This window comes from Acipenser ruthenus, chromosome 52 (genome assembly GCF_902713425.1).
Source record: "Acipenser ruthenus chromosome 52, fAciRut3.2 maternal haplotype, whole genome shotgun sequence".
Taxonomy (NCBI): domain Eukaryota; kingdom Metazoa; phylum Chordata; class Actinopteri; order Acipenseriformes; family Acipenseridae; genus Acipenser; species Acipenser ruthenus.
In genome coordinates, this window is record NC_081240.1 from 1,798,327 (window position 1) to 1,813,288 (window position 14,962).

At 43.2% G+C, this 14,962-nt stretch overlaps 1 protein-coding gene across 1 annotated transcript; it reads right to left on the reverse strand.

Annotated features, from left to right (window-relative positions):
- Positions 1 to 1,068: 1,068 nt before the first annotated feature.
- On the reverse strand, positions 1,069 to 12,770 carry LOC117433194 (meiotic recombination protein DMC1/LIM15 homolog). Its single transcript, XM_059016099.1, has 13 exons — positions 12,714 to 12,770; positions 11,732 to 11,776; positions 10,465 to 10,611; positions 9,703 to 9,785; positions 8,518 to 8,570; positions 7,303 to 7,344; positions 6,659 to 6,731; positions 6,084 to 6,175; positions 4,875 to 4,948; positions 4,218 to 4,332; positions 3,163 to 3,223; positions 2,442 to 2,558; positions 1,069 to 1,247 (listed from the first exon to the last, which is right to left on the reverse strand). Exons 1-13 carry the CDS (start codon positions 12,768 to 12,770, stop codon positions 1,178 to 1,180), a joined length of 1,029 nt encoding a protein of 342 aa, XP_058872082.1. The 3' UTR covers positions 1,069 to 1,177.
- Positions 12,771 to 14,962: the final 2,192 nt, after the last annotated feature.

Consider the following 14,962-nt stretch of genomic DNA (forward strand, 5'->3'; position numbering starts at 1 on the left):
TTGTGTGTAAAAATAATGTGATATCTTGTAACAAATGTTATCTTGTAAATATGAAATAAAAGGTTACATGTAATCATACCACATCTCTCAACTTTCTGAGATATTAAAATCCTTTAACATTAGGAACTCAGTAAATCAGCTGCATTGGTTGTATCAGTATTTTTATTAAATAAATATTAAAGCGTGGATAAAACACAACATACTTTTTTTTTCTTTTTTTTTTTACACAATTAAATTCAACACAAATAAATAAAAATCTCCCTCTCCCATCACTCCTCTCCCCTCCTCTCTACCTGCTCCCCTCTCCCATCACTCCTCCTCTCTCTCTTCTTCTCTCTACCTGCTCCCCTCTCCCATCACTCCTCTCCCCTCCTCTCCTCTCTACCTGCTCCCCTCTCCCATCTCTCCTCTCCCCTCCTCTCTACCTGCTCCTCTCTCCCATCACTCCTCTCCCCTCCTCTCCTCTCTACCTGCTCCCCTCTCCCATCTCTCCTCCTCTCTCTCTTCTCCTCTCCTCTCTACCTGCTCCCCTCTCCCATCTCTCCTCCTCTCTCCCACTCTCATCTCCTTTCCTCCCCTCTCTCTCTTCTCCTCTCTACCTGCTCCCCTCTCCCATCACTCCTCCTCTCTCTCTTCTTCTCTCTACCTGCTCCCCTCTCCCATCACTCCTCTCCCCTCCTCTCCTCTCTACCTGCTCCCCTCTCCCATCTCTCCTCTCCCCTCCTCTCTACCTGCTCCTCTCTCCCATCACTCCTCTCCCCTCCTCTCCTCTCTACCTGCTCCCCTCTCCCATCTCTTCTCCTCTCTCTCTTCTCCTCTCCTCTCTACCTGCTCCCCTCTCCCATCTCTCCTCCTCTCTCCCCCTCTCATCTCCTTTCCTCCCCTCTCTCTCTTCTCCTCTCCTCTCTCCCTACTCCCCTCTCCCATCTCTCCTCTCCTCTCTCCCTGCTCCCCTCTCCCATCTCTTCTCCTCTCTCTCTTCTCCTCTCCTCTCTACCTGCTCCCCTCTCCCATCTCTCCTCCTCTCTCCCCCTCTCATCTCCTTTCCTCCCCTCTCTCTCTTCTCCTCTCCTCTCTCCCTACTCCCCTCTCCCATCTCTCCTCTCCTCTCTCCCTGCTCCCATCTCCCATCTCTCCTCCTCTCTCTCTCTCTTCTCCTCTCATCTCTCCCACAGTCTCACTCCTTTGCGTCGGCCACTCCCCCAGCAGTGATGGCGAAAGTGGCTTCGTTCTCAGGCATGTCGGGGCTGCGAGACAAAATCAGCTTTATTGAAATTAAACGAGTCGGTCAGTCTGTGGTCCTAACTGCCCAGCACCCAGACAGACAGACAGACAGACAGACCTCAGCATACAACTGTCAGTCTCTGACTGGAGAGACAGAGAGAGAGAGAGAGAGAGAGAGAGAGAGAGAGAGAGAGAGATTACAGCGTGTGGGAGTGTGTCTTTTAAACTGGTGGTTAAAGAAAGGGGCTTGTTACCAGATTTCCAGTTCAATCCCAGCCACTGACTCACTGTGTGTGACCCTGAGCAAGTCACTTGACCTCCTTGTGCTCCGTCCTTCAGATGAGACGTAAAACAAACAAGGTCCTATTGTATGTGACTCTGCAGTTGTCTCTTAAAGTCGATTGATATTAACTCAATGTACTGCGTATGAAAAATTTGGAAGCATACTGAAATAAAGAACACGCCTCCCTGTCTCTGCAGAGGAAAAAAACAGGACAGGGGCCAATTTCAACCTGGCAATACCGCTGTGCTGCTTTCATATGCAAATTAAATGAATAAGCTTTATAAAAACTTCCACAGTAAAAGTACAGCACAGTGTAATAAAGCACAGAGAGGTCTGGTAAAGCATAGGGAAGCACTGTAAAGCACAGAGGTATGGTAAAGCATAGGGAAGCATTGTAAAGCACAGAGAGGTCTAGTAAAGCATAAGGAAGCATTGTAAAGCACAGAGAGGTCTGGTAAAGCACAGGGAAGCATTGTAAAGCACAGAGAGGTGTGGTAAAGCATAGGGAAGCATTGTAAAGCACAGAGAGGTCTGGTAAAGCATAGGGAAGCATTGTAAAGCACAGAGAGGTCCGGTAAAGCACAGGGAAGCATTGTAAAGCACAGAGAGGTCTGGTAAAGCATAGGGAAGCATTGTAAAGCACAGAGAGGTCTGGTAAAGCATAGGGAAGCATTGTAAAGCACAGAGAGGTGTGGTAAAGCATAGGGAAGCATTGTAAAGCACAGAAAGGTCTGGTAAAGCATAGGGAAGCATTGTAAAGCACAGAGAGGCCTGGTAAAGCATTTTACAAAAACATGTCAAACCAGGCTAAACGATGGGAAAATTGCCATATATTACTGTGGAAAAATACTGTGGAGAAATTTTATAAGGGTGGAGTTTAAATATAAGAAAGCGATTACTCACTAATATTTGTAGTGTACCGGGTATATTTTACCTGTCGTAAATCTTGGCAATGCGCATCTCACCCCGCCCCTTTCTCAGGCTGATACGTGTTGTGGAGGCGTGTGCCAGGATGTGTCCTCCAATCGGCTTCTTGGGATCCGCCTGGAAACTGAGACACGTCCACAAACGCTCCAATCAGATCTCAGGGTACATAGGCAGGGCTCCAATCAGAGAGCTGATCACCTGCTCTCCACCCTGCCCACTCCTATTATATAGTCTGTACTATACTTTATCAGTATTGTAGGACAGCTCTGGCCAAAAGTTTTGCATCATCTAGAATTTTAGGATTGAGAAAATAAAAACAAAACAAACCAAAAAAAAAATGTAAGAACATAATTTAGGTATTTTATTTAACACCATGATGTAATCAAAGAACCTACAAAATGATATCGCAAAAAAAAAAAATGTCTACCAGAAGCCATAATAGTGGTCCAGTAGTATTTCATGTTAGATTTCGAAATGTCACATTTTTCAATTTGTCAGTTTTTCGTTAAGTATCTGGAAAACTACAAAGCGCTGGGTGTGCAATTCAATGTGTTACCGTAACATTCTTCAGCAGCTTTCATTCGACTTTATGAAGCAAAATGTGTTCATTCTACAGGGCGATGATGCAAATCCTTTGGCCATAGCTGCATGCTTTAGCACTACAGTAACAAGCTGGTATTCTGGAGAGCGGTGTGGTGATATAGTGGAGTGTGAGAAAGATCTCTTACCTCATCCCAGCACCAGGGTCTGCAGTCATCTGATTGGTCACAAACACAGCCACGTTGTATTCTGATTGGATAAAATAAAAATAAATTGTTAACACGAAAACACTGGTATACTTAAAGCATGGTCATTTAGATAGGCATGGGGTAGCGTTGTGAACACCACAGTTAAGCATTGTTAACCATGATATAAAACACAGTGCAGCTGTGGCCAAAAGTTTTGCATCACCCTCTATATAGAATGAACTAATTTTGCTTCAAAAAGTCGAATGAAACCTGCTGAATAATGTTACTTTGTTAACATATTAAATTACACACTGCTTTGTAGTTTCCCATAGGACGAAAAACTGACGTTGAAAAATGTGTTTCGAAATCGAACATGAAATACTACTGGACTAGTATTATAGCTTCCGGTAGACAGAATGCGATATCATTTTGTAGTTTCTTTGTTACATCATGTTAAATAAAACATCTAAATTATGTTCATATAATTTTTCTTTTTAAAATGATGTCTCAATTCTAAATGCAAAACTTTTGGCCAGAGCTATATATTCATTGTACAACATTTGCTAATCCAAACAAACACACAATTATTATTTATTTCTTAGCAGACGCCCTTATCCAGGGCGACTTACAATTATTACAAGATATCACATTATTTTTACATACAATTACATTATTGTTTTCACATTATTTTTACATACAATTACCCATTTATACAGTTGGGTTTTTACTGGAGCAATCTAGGTAAAGTACCTTGCTCACGGGTACAGCAGCAGTGTCCCGCACTGGGGATTGAACCCATGATCCTCCGGTCAAGAGTCCAGAGCCCTAACCACTACTCCACACTGCTGCACAATGAAATGTCTCTGTGATCTTTTTATTTTTTAAGGGTTGTTACGTATTTCAGATTCCAAATTATAGCAGACAAGGTTTTAATTTTATTTTATTATGGTACAAATTGCAATCAGCGAGTACGGAACCAGCCTTCTGCACTGTAAATATGGGATGAACGTGAAATAAGGGGTGGAGGAGTGAGAGGGTGAATAATCCGAAACCACCTTCAGAGATCTTCTGCAGACGAGACAGCATCTGAGCCAGTTTCTGCTGCCTCTCCGCTAGCTCCCCCCGGCCCGTGAAATCAACACGGAACAGAGCCATGATCGAGTCCACTATCTACAGAGAGCAGGGGCCGGGGTTAGGGTGGGGGAGAGAGAGGGAGAGAGCGAGAGAGGGAGAGAGAGAGAGAAAACTACATTTCACAAACTGTAAACAAAGCTGGGATCGAGTCCACTATCTACAGAGAAGAGGCTGCGAGAGGGAGGGAGAGAGAGAGAGAGAGAGAGAGAGAGAGAGAGAGAGAGAGAGAGAGAGAGAGAGAGAGAGAGAGAGAGAAGAAACTGCATTTTAGTGCAGTGCAGTAGCCCTACAGCTATTGTGTGTGGTTGTGTGTCAATGGTGAACTGCATTAGCAAGGTAATGTGTTAATTATTGATCACCCTGGTTAATGCAGTATATCTACAGATAATGTGTGTGGAGGTGTGTCTATACTGAACTGCAGTAACAACGTGGTTGGTTAATGCAGTATATCTACAGTGTGTGTGTGTGTGTGTGTGTGTGTGTGTGTGTGAAGGTGTGTCTATGGTAACATATTAATAACAGCTCTGCCCTACAGCGGGTGTGTGTGTTTGGGGGGGGAGGGGTCTGTCTCTCCTCACCAGCAGTTTGAAGACCCCGGCCTCTTCATGGAATTTCGCTGCTACGAAATCCAGCAGCTCCATCTGGTGCTCACCTGGGGAGAAGCAGGGGGGCACAGTGCTGTCAGAAAGACTGAAGGTGCATGCTTTTAATTAAGAGGACTGCACACTGCTTCATACAGAACAGGTGCAGGGGGGGGCACAGCGCTGTCAGAACGACTGAAGGTGCATGCTTTTAATTAAGAGGACTGCACACTGCTTCATACAGAACAGGTGCAGGGGGGGCACAGCGCTGTCAGAACGACTGAAGGTGCATGCTTTTAATTAAGAGGACTGCACACTGCTTCATACAGAACAGGTGCAGGGGGGGCACAGCGCTGTCAGAACGACTGAAGCTACACAGTGACAGGGCTGCCCCCAGGTTAGTTTAATATTCAAACAGCGTCACACCTCCGTATCGCCAGCGTTTCTGTCTTTAATACAGACCAGAGAGGCAATTTAAAAGAATACACCCAAGAGACTTTCTCATGCACTCTTTGTATGACAGACCAGACCAGGGTGCGCGAGAATGAAATACGCTCTCAACTTGATTATAAGTAGACACCGAACTCTAAAGCTGTGGCCAAAAGTTTAGTCTCCCCCTATAGCATGAACTAACTTTGCTACATAAAGTCGAATGAAAGTTGCTGAGTAATGTTACGTTAAAATATTGAATTCCATACTGCTTTTTTAACGAAAAACTGACAGAAATGTAAAATTGTAGTTTCTTTGATTACACAATGTTAAATAAAAGATCACATATAGTTTTCTTTTTTTTTTTTAATGTCTCAATCCTAAAATTCTAGGTGATGCATAACTTATGGCCATAGCTGTGCATGGATGACTCAGATGTCTGTGTTGTGTGTGTGTGTGTGTGGGACGGTGGGGGGGTCCTGATCTCCTGGGTTGAAGCAGAGCTCTAACCATGAGCTCTTCGGCTCTTACTGGTGCAAGGGTTAGGGGAGAGCTCTCTTACTGGTGTAAGGGTTAGGGGAGAGCTCTCTTACTGGTGCAAGGGTTAGGGAGAGCTCTCTTACTGGTGCAAGGGTTAGGGGAGAGCTCTCTTACTGGTGTAAGGGTTAGGGGAGAGCTCTCTTACTGGTGCAAGGGTTAGGGAGAGCTCTCTTACTGGTGTAAGGGTAAGGGGAGAGCTCTCTTACTGGTGTGAGGGTTAGGGGAGAGCTCTCTTACTGGTGTAGGCACGCGCGTACAGCACGTTGTCCAGCACGGCGTCCTGGTCCACGTTGAATCGGTCAGCGATGTCCTTCAGTCGATCAGGGCGGCTGTGTGGTGGCGGGGATAAGGAGAGCAGCTCTTTTTAAATACAGTCACACCGCTGGCCTCTCTCGGTAAGAGATGGGGTCCTGAACTCAAGTGATTTCCAGAGGCCTAGTTTAATTGGACTGCAAGAACCCCATAGTAAAAGCACAGCAAAATGTAATAAAGCACAGTGAAATCTAAAACACAAGGAAGCATTGTAAAGCACAGAGAGGTCTGGTAAAGCATAGGGAAGCATTGTAAAGCACAGAGAGGTCTGGTAAAGCATAGGGAAGCATTGTAAAGCACAGAGAGGTCTGGTAAAGCATAGGGAAGCATTGTAAAGCACAGAGAGGTCTGGTAAAGCATAGGGAAGCATTGTAAAGCACAGAGAGGTCTGGTAAAGCATAGGGAAGCATTGTAAAGCACAGAGAGGTATGGTAAAGCATAGGGAAGCATTGTAAACTCCTATAAGGGAATGGCGGGTGGGGTCGAGCTGGGAAGGATACAAGGTGTTCTCCGTGTCGATGAAGATGATTTTCCCTCCGGAGTATCCCGCTGCTCCAGGGAGCTGAGCCGTCACTAGAGAACAACAGCAACGGGAGTGAGCTGAGTGTTCATATAGCAGAGTTTATAAAGGACTGGATCAGAAAGAGGCAAAGGAACCCAATGCATGAATGAGGTCTGGAATCAATAACACCCATTCTACTGCACAGAAGAGTGTTTAACTCTGCTTACTGTAACGGAGATGGAAATAAGGCTCCCATTGAACAGCCATTTGATCCACTCCTGGTTTCACTAGGAGTTTAATAATAAGACACACCTGAGCTTGTTACCTAGACATGCTGGGGGCTAATCAAGCTTGTAGTGAAACCTGGAATGGGTGGAACTGCTATGCAATGGAAGTCTTATTACTACCCCTAATCTATCTGTCAAAAATCAAAATCAATAACACCCATTCTACTGCACAGTAGAGTGTTTAACTCGGCTTTCTTTAATAGGAGACTCTTGTTGCCAACCAGAGTGTCCGAATGTATATACAAATCTGTGCAATAAAATCTGTGCCTGCTTCAAAACTGTTTGAGTGTTTATTTTACACGGGTCTGGAGAGCAGACGGCACCGGGTTCGAAATGCGATTTCAAAACGACTCACCGCACAGCGTGTGGGAGAGCTGCGTCTTTCCTGTCCGGAATTCTGAGGAAACAAAAGGAAACAGGGATGAAAACAGCGGGATTGAGGCCGGCTAGAGGAATGTGTGCGTGTTAGTGTGTGTGTGTGTGCTGGTTGTGTGAATGTGTGTGTGTGTGCTGGTGGTGTGTTAGACACTGAGCTTGCAGAGGAGTGAATGGGGCAGCTGTCGCAACCCATATTCAAGTTTACCACGGTAGTTTTGCATTGCATTTTTGTAGGTTTTCCCCATGGTTATATCATGCATTTACCATAGTTTACCCTGGTTTGTCATGTTTATTAATATGCTTTACCACACTTCTCTGTGCTTTGCAGTGCTTCCCCATGCTTTATTGTAGCTCTCAGTGCTTTACAATGCTTCCCTATGCTTTACCAGACCTCTCTGTGCTTTACAATGCTTCCCTATGCTTTACCAGACCTCTCTGTGCTTTACAATGCTTCCCTATGCTTTACCAGACCTCTCTGTGCTTTACAATGCTTCCCTATGCTTTACCAGACCTCTCTGTGCTTTACAATGCTTCCCTATGCTTTACCAGACTTCTCTTTGCTTTACAATGCTTGTCTATGCTTTACAATGCTTGTCTATGCTTTAGCTTTCACTGTGCTTTATTACACTTTGTTATGCTTTTACTGTGGTAAACTTTTATAAGGGTGATAAGAGTCTCAAAAGCTACATTTACTGCTCACTATACAAACACGTAGACACACGCACTCAAACTCACAAAATAACAAACACACACGCGCAGAGACAGACAGACACAAGCAGAGACACATAGACAATCACACACAAACACACACACACAATCAACAACAGCTTGGACTGACGACAGTTACATGTACAGCTATGGCTAAAAGTTTTGCCTCATCCTATAGAGTGAACTAATTTTGCTTTATAAAGTTGAAAGAAACCTGTTGAATAATGTTACGTTAACATACTGAATTACACAGCGCTTTGTAGTTTTCAATGTACTTGATTTGTGATCCATTTGCGATATTATTTTGTAGTTTCTTTGATTAGATAATTTTTTTAAATTCTGTCTCAATCCTATGCTTGGGTATAGTTGTACAGGTGGGCAGTTACATTCAATAAGTGACACTCACACACACACACACACACACACACAGACACACACAAACGCACACAGACACACACACACACACACACACACTGTAACTCACCTCCAAATGCCTCAGTGATGGCCATGCTCTCAACTCCCCCTCCTAACAGTTTGCTGCAGAGACAAACAGGGAAGAACTCAAAGTACACTCACTGCTGGCTATCAATTCTACATGTATCAATGGAAAAGAATGGACTGCACTACACCTGCAGCACACTGCAGCACAGCGATCTTTAAATTACCCCTATTCTGTTGTACTTTTAGATATTTTAGATTTTCTTGCATTCTTTGGGGGTACTATTAAAAAAAAGTTATTAAGCGCTAGGAGAAATATTCTAAACTTGAACGAAACGCTGTTTTGAAATGGTGGCAAAAATGACCATGTTGGTATTTGTTCACACACACAAAGGTTAGCATCACTCTATAGAATTAACCAATTTTGCTTCATAAAGTCGAATGTTAAAACTTTACAATGCATTAGTAAGAACTCATCTAGAATATTGTGTTCAGTTCTGGTCACCTCGTTACAAAAAGGATATTGCTGCTCTAGAAAGAGTGCAAAGAAGAGCGACCAGAATAATCCCGGGTTTAAAAGGCATGTCGTATGCAGACAGGCTAAAAGAATTGAATCTATTCAGTCTTGAACAAAGAAGACTATGCTGTGATCTAAGTCAAGCATTCAAAATTTTAAAAGGTATTGACAATGTCGACCCAGGAGACTTTTTCGACCTGAAAAAAGAAACAAGGGCCAGGGGTCACAAATGGAGATTAGATAAAGGGGCATTCAGAACAGAAAATAGGAGGCACTTTTTTACACAGAGAATTGTGAGGATCTGGCACCAACTCCCCAGTAATGTTGTTGAAGCTGACACCCTGGGATCCTTCAAGAAGCTGCTTGATGAGATTCTGGGATCAATAAGCTACTAACAACCAAACGAGCAAGATGGGCTGAATGGCCTCCTCTCGTTTGCAAACTTTCTTATGTTCTTTTGAAACCTGTTGAATAATGCTACGTTAACATATTGAACTGCATACCGCTTTGTAGTTTTCCATATACTTAACGAAAAACTGACAAAATACCACTGTACTACTATTATTGCGTCCGGTAGACTTTTGCGATATAATTCTGTAGTTTCTTTGATTACACAATGTTAAATAAAATATCTAAATTATGTTCATAGTTTTATTTTTATTTTTATTATGTCTCAATCCTAAAATTCTAGTGTTTTCAGCGCTGTCATCTTACTCAAACTCCTGGCTGCCTGTGGAGATGTGAAACACTGTCTTCCTCTTCTCACTGTACTCGTAGGCTGTCAGAAACCCCGGCTCCTGAAACACAGACACAGAGACTCTGAGACACAGACTCATACAGAGACACACACACACACACACACACAGAAACACAGGAACACACTGAGACACACACAGAGACACAGACCCACAGACACACACACACACACACACACACACACACACACACACACACTCACTCAGAAACACACACAGAAACACAAAGAGAACACAGACACACACAGACAGGTACACAGAGACACACAGAAACACACTCAGAAACAGAGACACACAGACAGGAACACACAGAGAACACAGAAACACACAGACACACACACTTAGAAACACACAGACAGGAACACACACAGAACACAGAAACACAAAGACACACACACTTAGAAACACACAGATAGGAACACACAGAGAACACAGAAACACAAAGAAACGCACAGTTAGAAACACAGAGACACACGGGTGAGGGGTGAGAGGTGAGTGTTTGTATTGGTTGGCAGCGTGGTAGTGAAGGCTAATGCCCAGCCCAGTTTAACCCTTTTATTTTGTGCCCGTTTTTGTGTTTGTTTAATAAACTTGCCAGCGCTTAAACTGTAGCTTTCTGTCTCTGGGTCTCTTCCCTGCCGGTAACAGCCTGGGCCGTGACGCTGCCCTGTCACAAGATGACAGTAAAGAGAAGGGAGTAAAGAGAAGGGAGGTTTCTTACCACCAGCTTGTTGGCTGCCTCTTTGATCTTGTCTACTTTGGCCTCGGACAGCCCCTTGATGTTGCACAGAGCGCGGCGCGTTGTCATCTGGATGCCCTTGACAGTGCAGATCCCCACCGTCTTCAGCTTCTTGATGTCAGCCACGTTCTGAGAGGGGAGCAACGTTGAAACATTTGAACTAACATTGCATAGGAGGCTTGGGGATCCAGTGGTTAGAGAAAGGGGCTTGCTACCAGGAGGCTGAAATCCTGGCTCAGCCACTGACTCGCTGTGTGTGACCCTGAGCAAGTCACCTTCGGATGAGAAGTAAAAGAAACGCGGTCCTGCATTGGGTTCCTCTGCATCTTTCTAATACAGTCCTTTACAAATATGATGAATGACTACCAACGTGGTCTAAGTTAAAACTAAAAGTAACCACGTCAAGTAGTCTATACTTTCAGCTAACGTTTGTATATTTAAAGGGACGTTTCTTATTGTTTAGTTTTCTAATAATATTTAATTCCTTACCTGCTTGTTAATGTCCTGTTAGGTGTGTTCTGCATTCTGTGTTCTCGTATTCTGTTTCTGCTCCCCTCACTTACCCCACAAACACACTTTTTTTCAGAAGCATTTTTTTGTTGTTAAGGTCAGTAAACATGGATCATAATTAGGGCTGGAACTCTTCGGTTTTTATTTCCCTAATCTGCCCCCCACCCCTTAAATGTTAATTAGTAGCTATCTCTGCATCCTAATAAGAAAACTATTCAAACTGGGTTTAAGATCATTTGTTTTCTTTGCTACAATCGAGGAGATTTTAAATGCTGGACTTGCTATCAGTTCACTCCAGACTGGGTATGTAATGCTAGAAAGGAAATCTGTCAGGACAACTCTGTTAAACGAGTGTGGAAAATAACAAAAGCACAACGATCAAATGATGCGAGTGCAAGAATCAAATGCTATTGGGATTGAGGGATGAGCAAGTTATTTGTCACTTCTGTCTGTCAGATTCTGGCTCGGTCATGATGTGAAGGTAAAAAACAAGTGGCATGCTTTTGTAATTAACAGCTTTTTTTTTCTGAGTTGAATTAGGAAACGGAATCGGTTCACAATTAGTTTAAAGGGATGTCAAGTGATCAAAAACCAAACCTGAAAACTCCAAGCCCTTATCGTAACGAAGCAGGGACTTTTCCAGCACTCTGCATGACAACGCTGCCCCTCTATCACAGCAGAGGGACGCGACTCAGGCATCAAAGCGGCGCTGATTTCATTGTGCATATATTGTACTCACAATTCCATGTTTCTGCAGGAGATCGATGTCCTGGAAAAACGACTCCTGTTAAAAAAAAAAAAACAAGAAACAAAAAAAGAGACAAGAAAAGGAATCAACGGAGTTGTACCTGTCTGTGACTCGTTAGCCTCCATTAAACACTTCTTCACGCTGACTTTTGCAGCTACTCAAGCTAATGTTAGGGTACCTTGAATGCTATGGGGATGTGAATCAGGAGAAGATAATTGCTATCTATTCTCTTTGACTCTAATGGATTAATAAAGTGTTGCTACTGTATTAGAAGTTAAGCAATGCAACTTGTGTTGTTGACTACGATTGTATTGGTGTCTGATTATCCTAATACATTCTGGGCGTATTTTTAAAACACATTGGTGAGGACTGATCTAACAGCAGGTATTCAAGAAATCCATTCATTACAGAGTAAGAACAATATTGCGTTACATGTCCCTGTAATTTTTCTTTTCATTGTTAACATCCTGACAACACTTAAGTCTGTTTCAAAGCTCTTTCTAAATCCCCATTGCACTGTATTGTATTGTATTGTATTGTATAAGAGAGAGCAATGATCACGCCCTCAGAGGAATACACAGGTGTGCTTCTCAAACCTGGTCCTCGGGACCCCCTGTGTCTTCTGATTTAATTCCAACTGAGCTCTCAATTACTTAAATTCAACCCTCAATTGAACTGATCATTGGTTTAATAATTTGACTTTTTTTAAGTTTTCAGCTCCTTTCAAGTTACTTATTATACAACTTCATAGTCACCTTGAATTCTGCAACTGTTTTAAGATTTGAAAACAATAATAAAAAAAGGTCTAATTAAGCCAATTATTAGTTCAGTTAAGGGTTTAGTTAAGTAATTGAGAGCTTGGCTGGAATGAAAACCAGCAGCCACGGGGGTCCTGGATCCCTGGTCGAGATAGCTCTGTAGAGAGTTAGTTTAGTCAGAATGGCTTGAGATTGTTTGAACCCTGTTTTAATACCTCGTCGTCCTGGAAGGCCACTTCATCCTCCACCACCTGGTCTTCAGCTGATTTCATAGCGACAGGGAGGGGGGGGGGGACGCTGTGGAGAGAGCAGAAGGGGAGGCAGAGCTGGGAAAAAATATTAAACACAAACAAATAATGGGATCAATGAAGTTAATTGAGAGCTGAAGTTGGAAGGAAAACCAGGAGACCCTGCAGAGGCCCCTCGAGGCCTGGAGTCCGACACCCTGGGTGCAGTGTGAGCGTCTCTCTCTATCACACATATCCTTTTCCTATCTGTTCATTAAATATACCTGGTGAAACACAGCAGGGTGTAATACAGCACAATTTGCAGGGCTTAGCAATGGCTAATCAAATAGCACTGAAGCCCAGCTGTAGTTGTGGGAGTATGTTTTTCTACTCAAACAGCCCCTGAGGCAGCAACAGGGAACTGATAATATGGGGTACATTTGACCTTGTGTAAAACAGATGTACAGCTAACCAAAAGTTTTAAATCACCTAGAATTTTATGAGCAAACTATATGAAAAAAAAGAGATGGTTAAATTCTTCAGATGATAAAGTGAAAGATGAAATCAATCCTGAGCAATCTCACAAACTGCACAGCAGTTAGGTGAGTTAATACATTGCCATACACGACTGTATTATTCCGTTTTTAAAACGGAATTTAAATATTTTCAGTAATAAAACTATTAATTTTAATATTAATATTGGCTTAGTTTGTTATACAGTACTGGTGATAATAATAATAATAATAATAATAATAATAATAATAATAATAATAATAATAATAATAATAATAATTTGCTAGTTTTTTTGTTGAAATAACAATAATAATCTCATACCTGCGTGTCGTTGACAGTCGATGGCGGGAATAGTCAAGGACGCGCGACTCACTTTAATCGCCGTCGCGTGCTGCTGTTTACATCCCGCCTTCGTGCCATTGGAGAAATTGTTATTGGTCAATTTTTTCTTACAGCCTACACTGATTGGAGAGATCAACACAGCTGCTGCACACTCATTGGACGGCGTTCTTGTCTGTTATGTTGTAATCTGTTAAAACCGCTCTGCCTGCCGCCGGTCTCTCGTGCTCGTGTTCAAATTTGTTATATAATTTATACATTTGTGAACTGAGAAGAAAGTTCGTGTAAAACGACTCAACTCGTTATTAGACACAGCCGTGCGTATCTCTAGGTATTGTGAAGGCTACATAAGCTATTACTTTCTTAATTTAAAAAAATGGAATAAACAGCTGTGGAAAAGTCGTAGTTTTAAGCACTAGCTCTTAAAATGTACGAGCGCAGACGCGTAGGTTAACGGCCAGAGTTAATAATGTCAACTAAAACAGATTGATTTCAAATCAGGCCGTCTACATCATTAATTTTGAAACGGCTTTGTTATTCAAATCGGGTGCTCACAAACTACCATTGCCTACAGAGCCATGGCAGTGCCACTGTCTGTGTCTGTCTGCCATTGAAGATCATTGAGGGTATAGTTAGCACACTGTGGTCCCATTCTACCAGCCTCACCCCATTGTAGCTGCCCTATACTTGTGCTACCATTGCCCCTCAGTGTAATACAGAGCCATTGCAGTGCCGCTGTCTGTCTGTCTGCCATTGAAGATCATTGAGGGGATAGTTAGCACACTGTGGTCCCATTCTACCAGCCTCACCCCATTGTAGCTGCCCTATACTTGTGCTACCATTGCCCCTCAGTGTAATACAGAGCCATTGCAGTGCCGCTGTCTGTCTGTCTGCCATTGAAGATCATTGAGGGTATAGTTAGCACACTGTGGTCCCATTCTACCAGCCTCACCCCATTGTAGCTGCCCTATACTTGTGCTACCATTGCCCCTCAGTGTAATACAGAACCATTGCAGTGCCGCTGTCTGTCTGTCTGCCATTGAAGATCATTGAGGGTATAGTTAGCACACTGTGGTCCCATTCTACCAGCCTCACCCCATTGTAGCTGCCCTATACTTGTGCTACCATTGTCCCAGTGTAATACAGAGCCATTGCAGTGCCGCTGTCTGTCTGTCTGCCATTGAAGATCATTGAGGGTATAGTGAGCACACTGTGGTCCCATTCTACCAGCCTCACCCCATTGTAGCTGCCCTATACTTGTGCTACCATTGCCCCTCAGTGTAATACAGAGCCATTGCAGTACCGCTGTCTGTTTGTCTGCCATTGAAGATCATTGAGGGTATAGTGAGCACACCGTGGTCCCATTCTACCAGCCTCACCCCATT

Excerpts from the sequence above, each read along its gene's own strand:
- LOC117433194 (XM_059016099.1), bottom strand. The coding sequence starts at position 12,770 with ATGAAATCAGCTGAAGACCAGGTGGTGGAGGATGAAGTGGCCTTCCAG. Across the intron at positions 9,786-10,464 it reads AGGCAGCCAACAAGCTGGTG|GAGCCGGGGTTTCTGACAGC; the intron begins GTAAGAAACCTC and ends TCTGTGTTTCAG. Across the intron at positions 1,248-2,441 it reads ATTGCCAAGATTTACGACAG|CCCCGACATGCCTGAGAACG; the intron begins GTAAAATATACC and ends TTTGTCTCGCAG.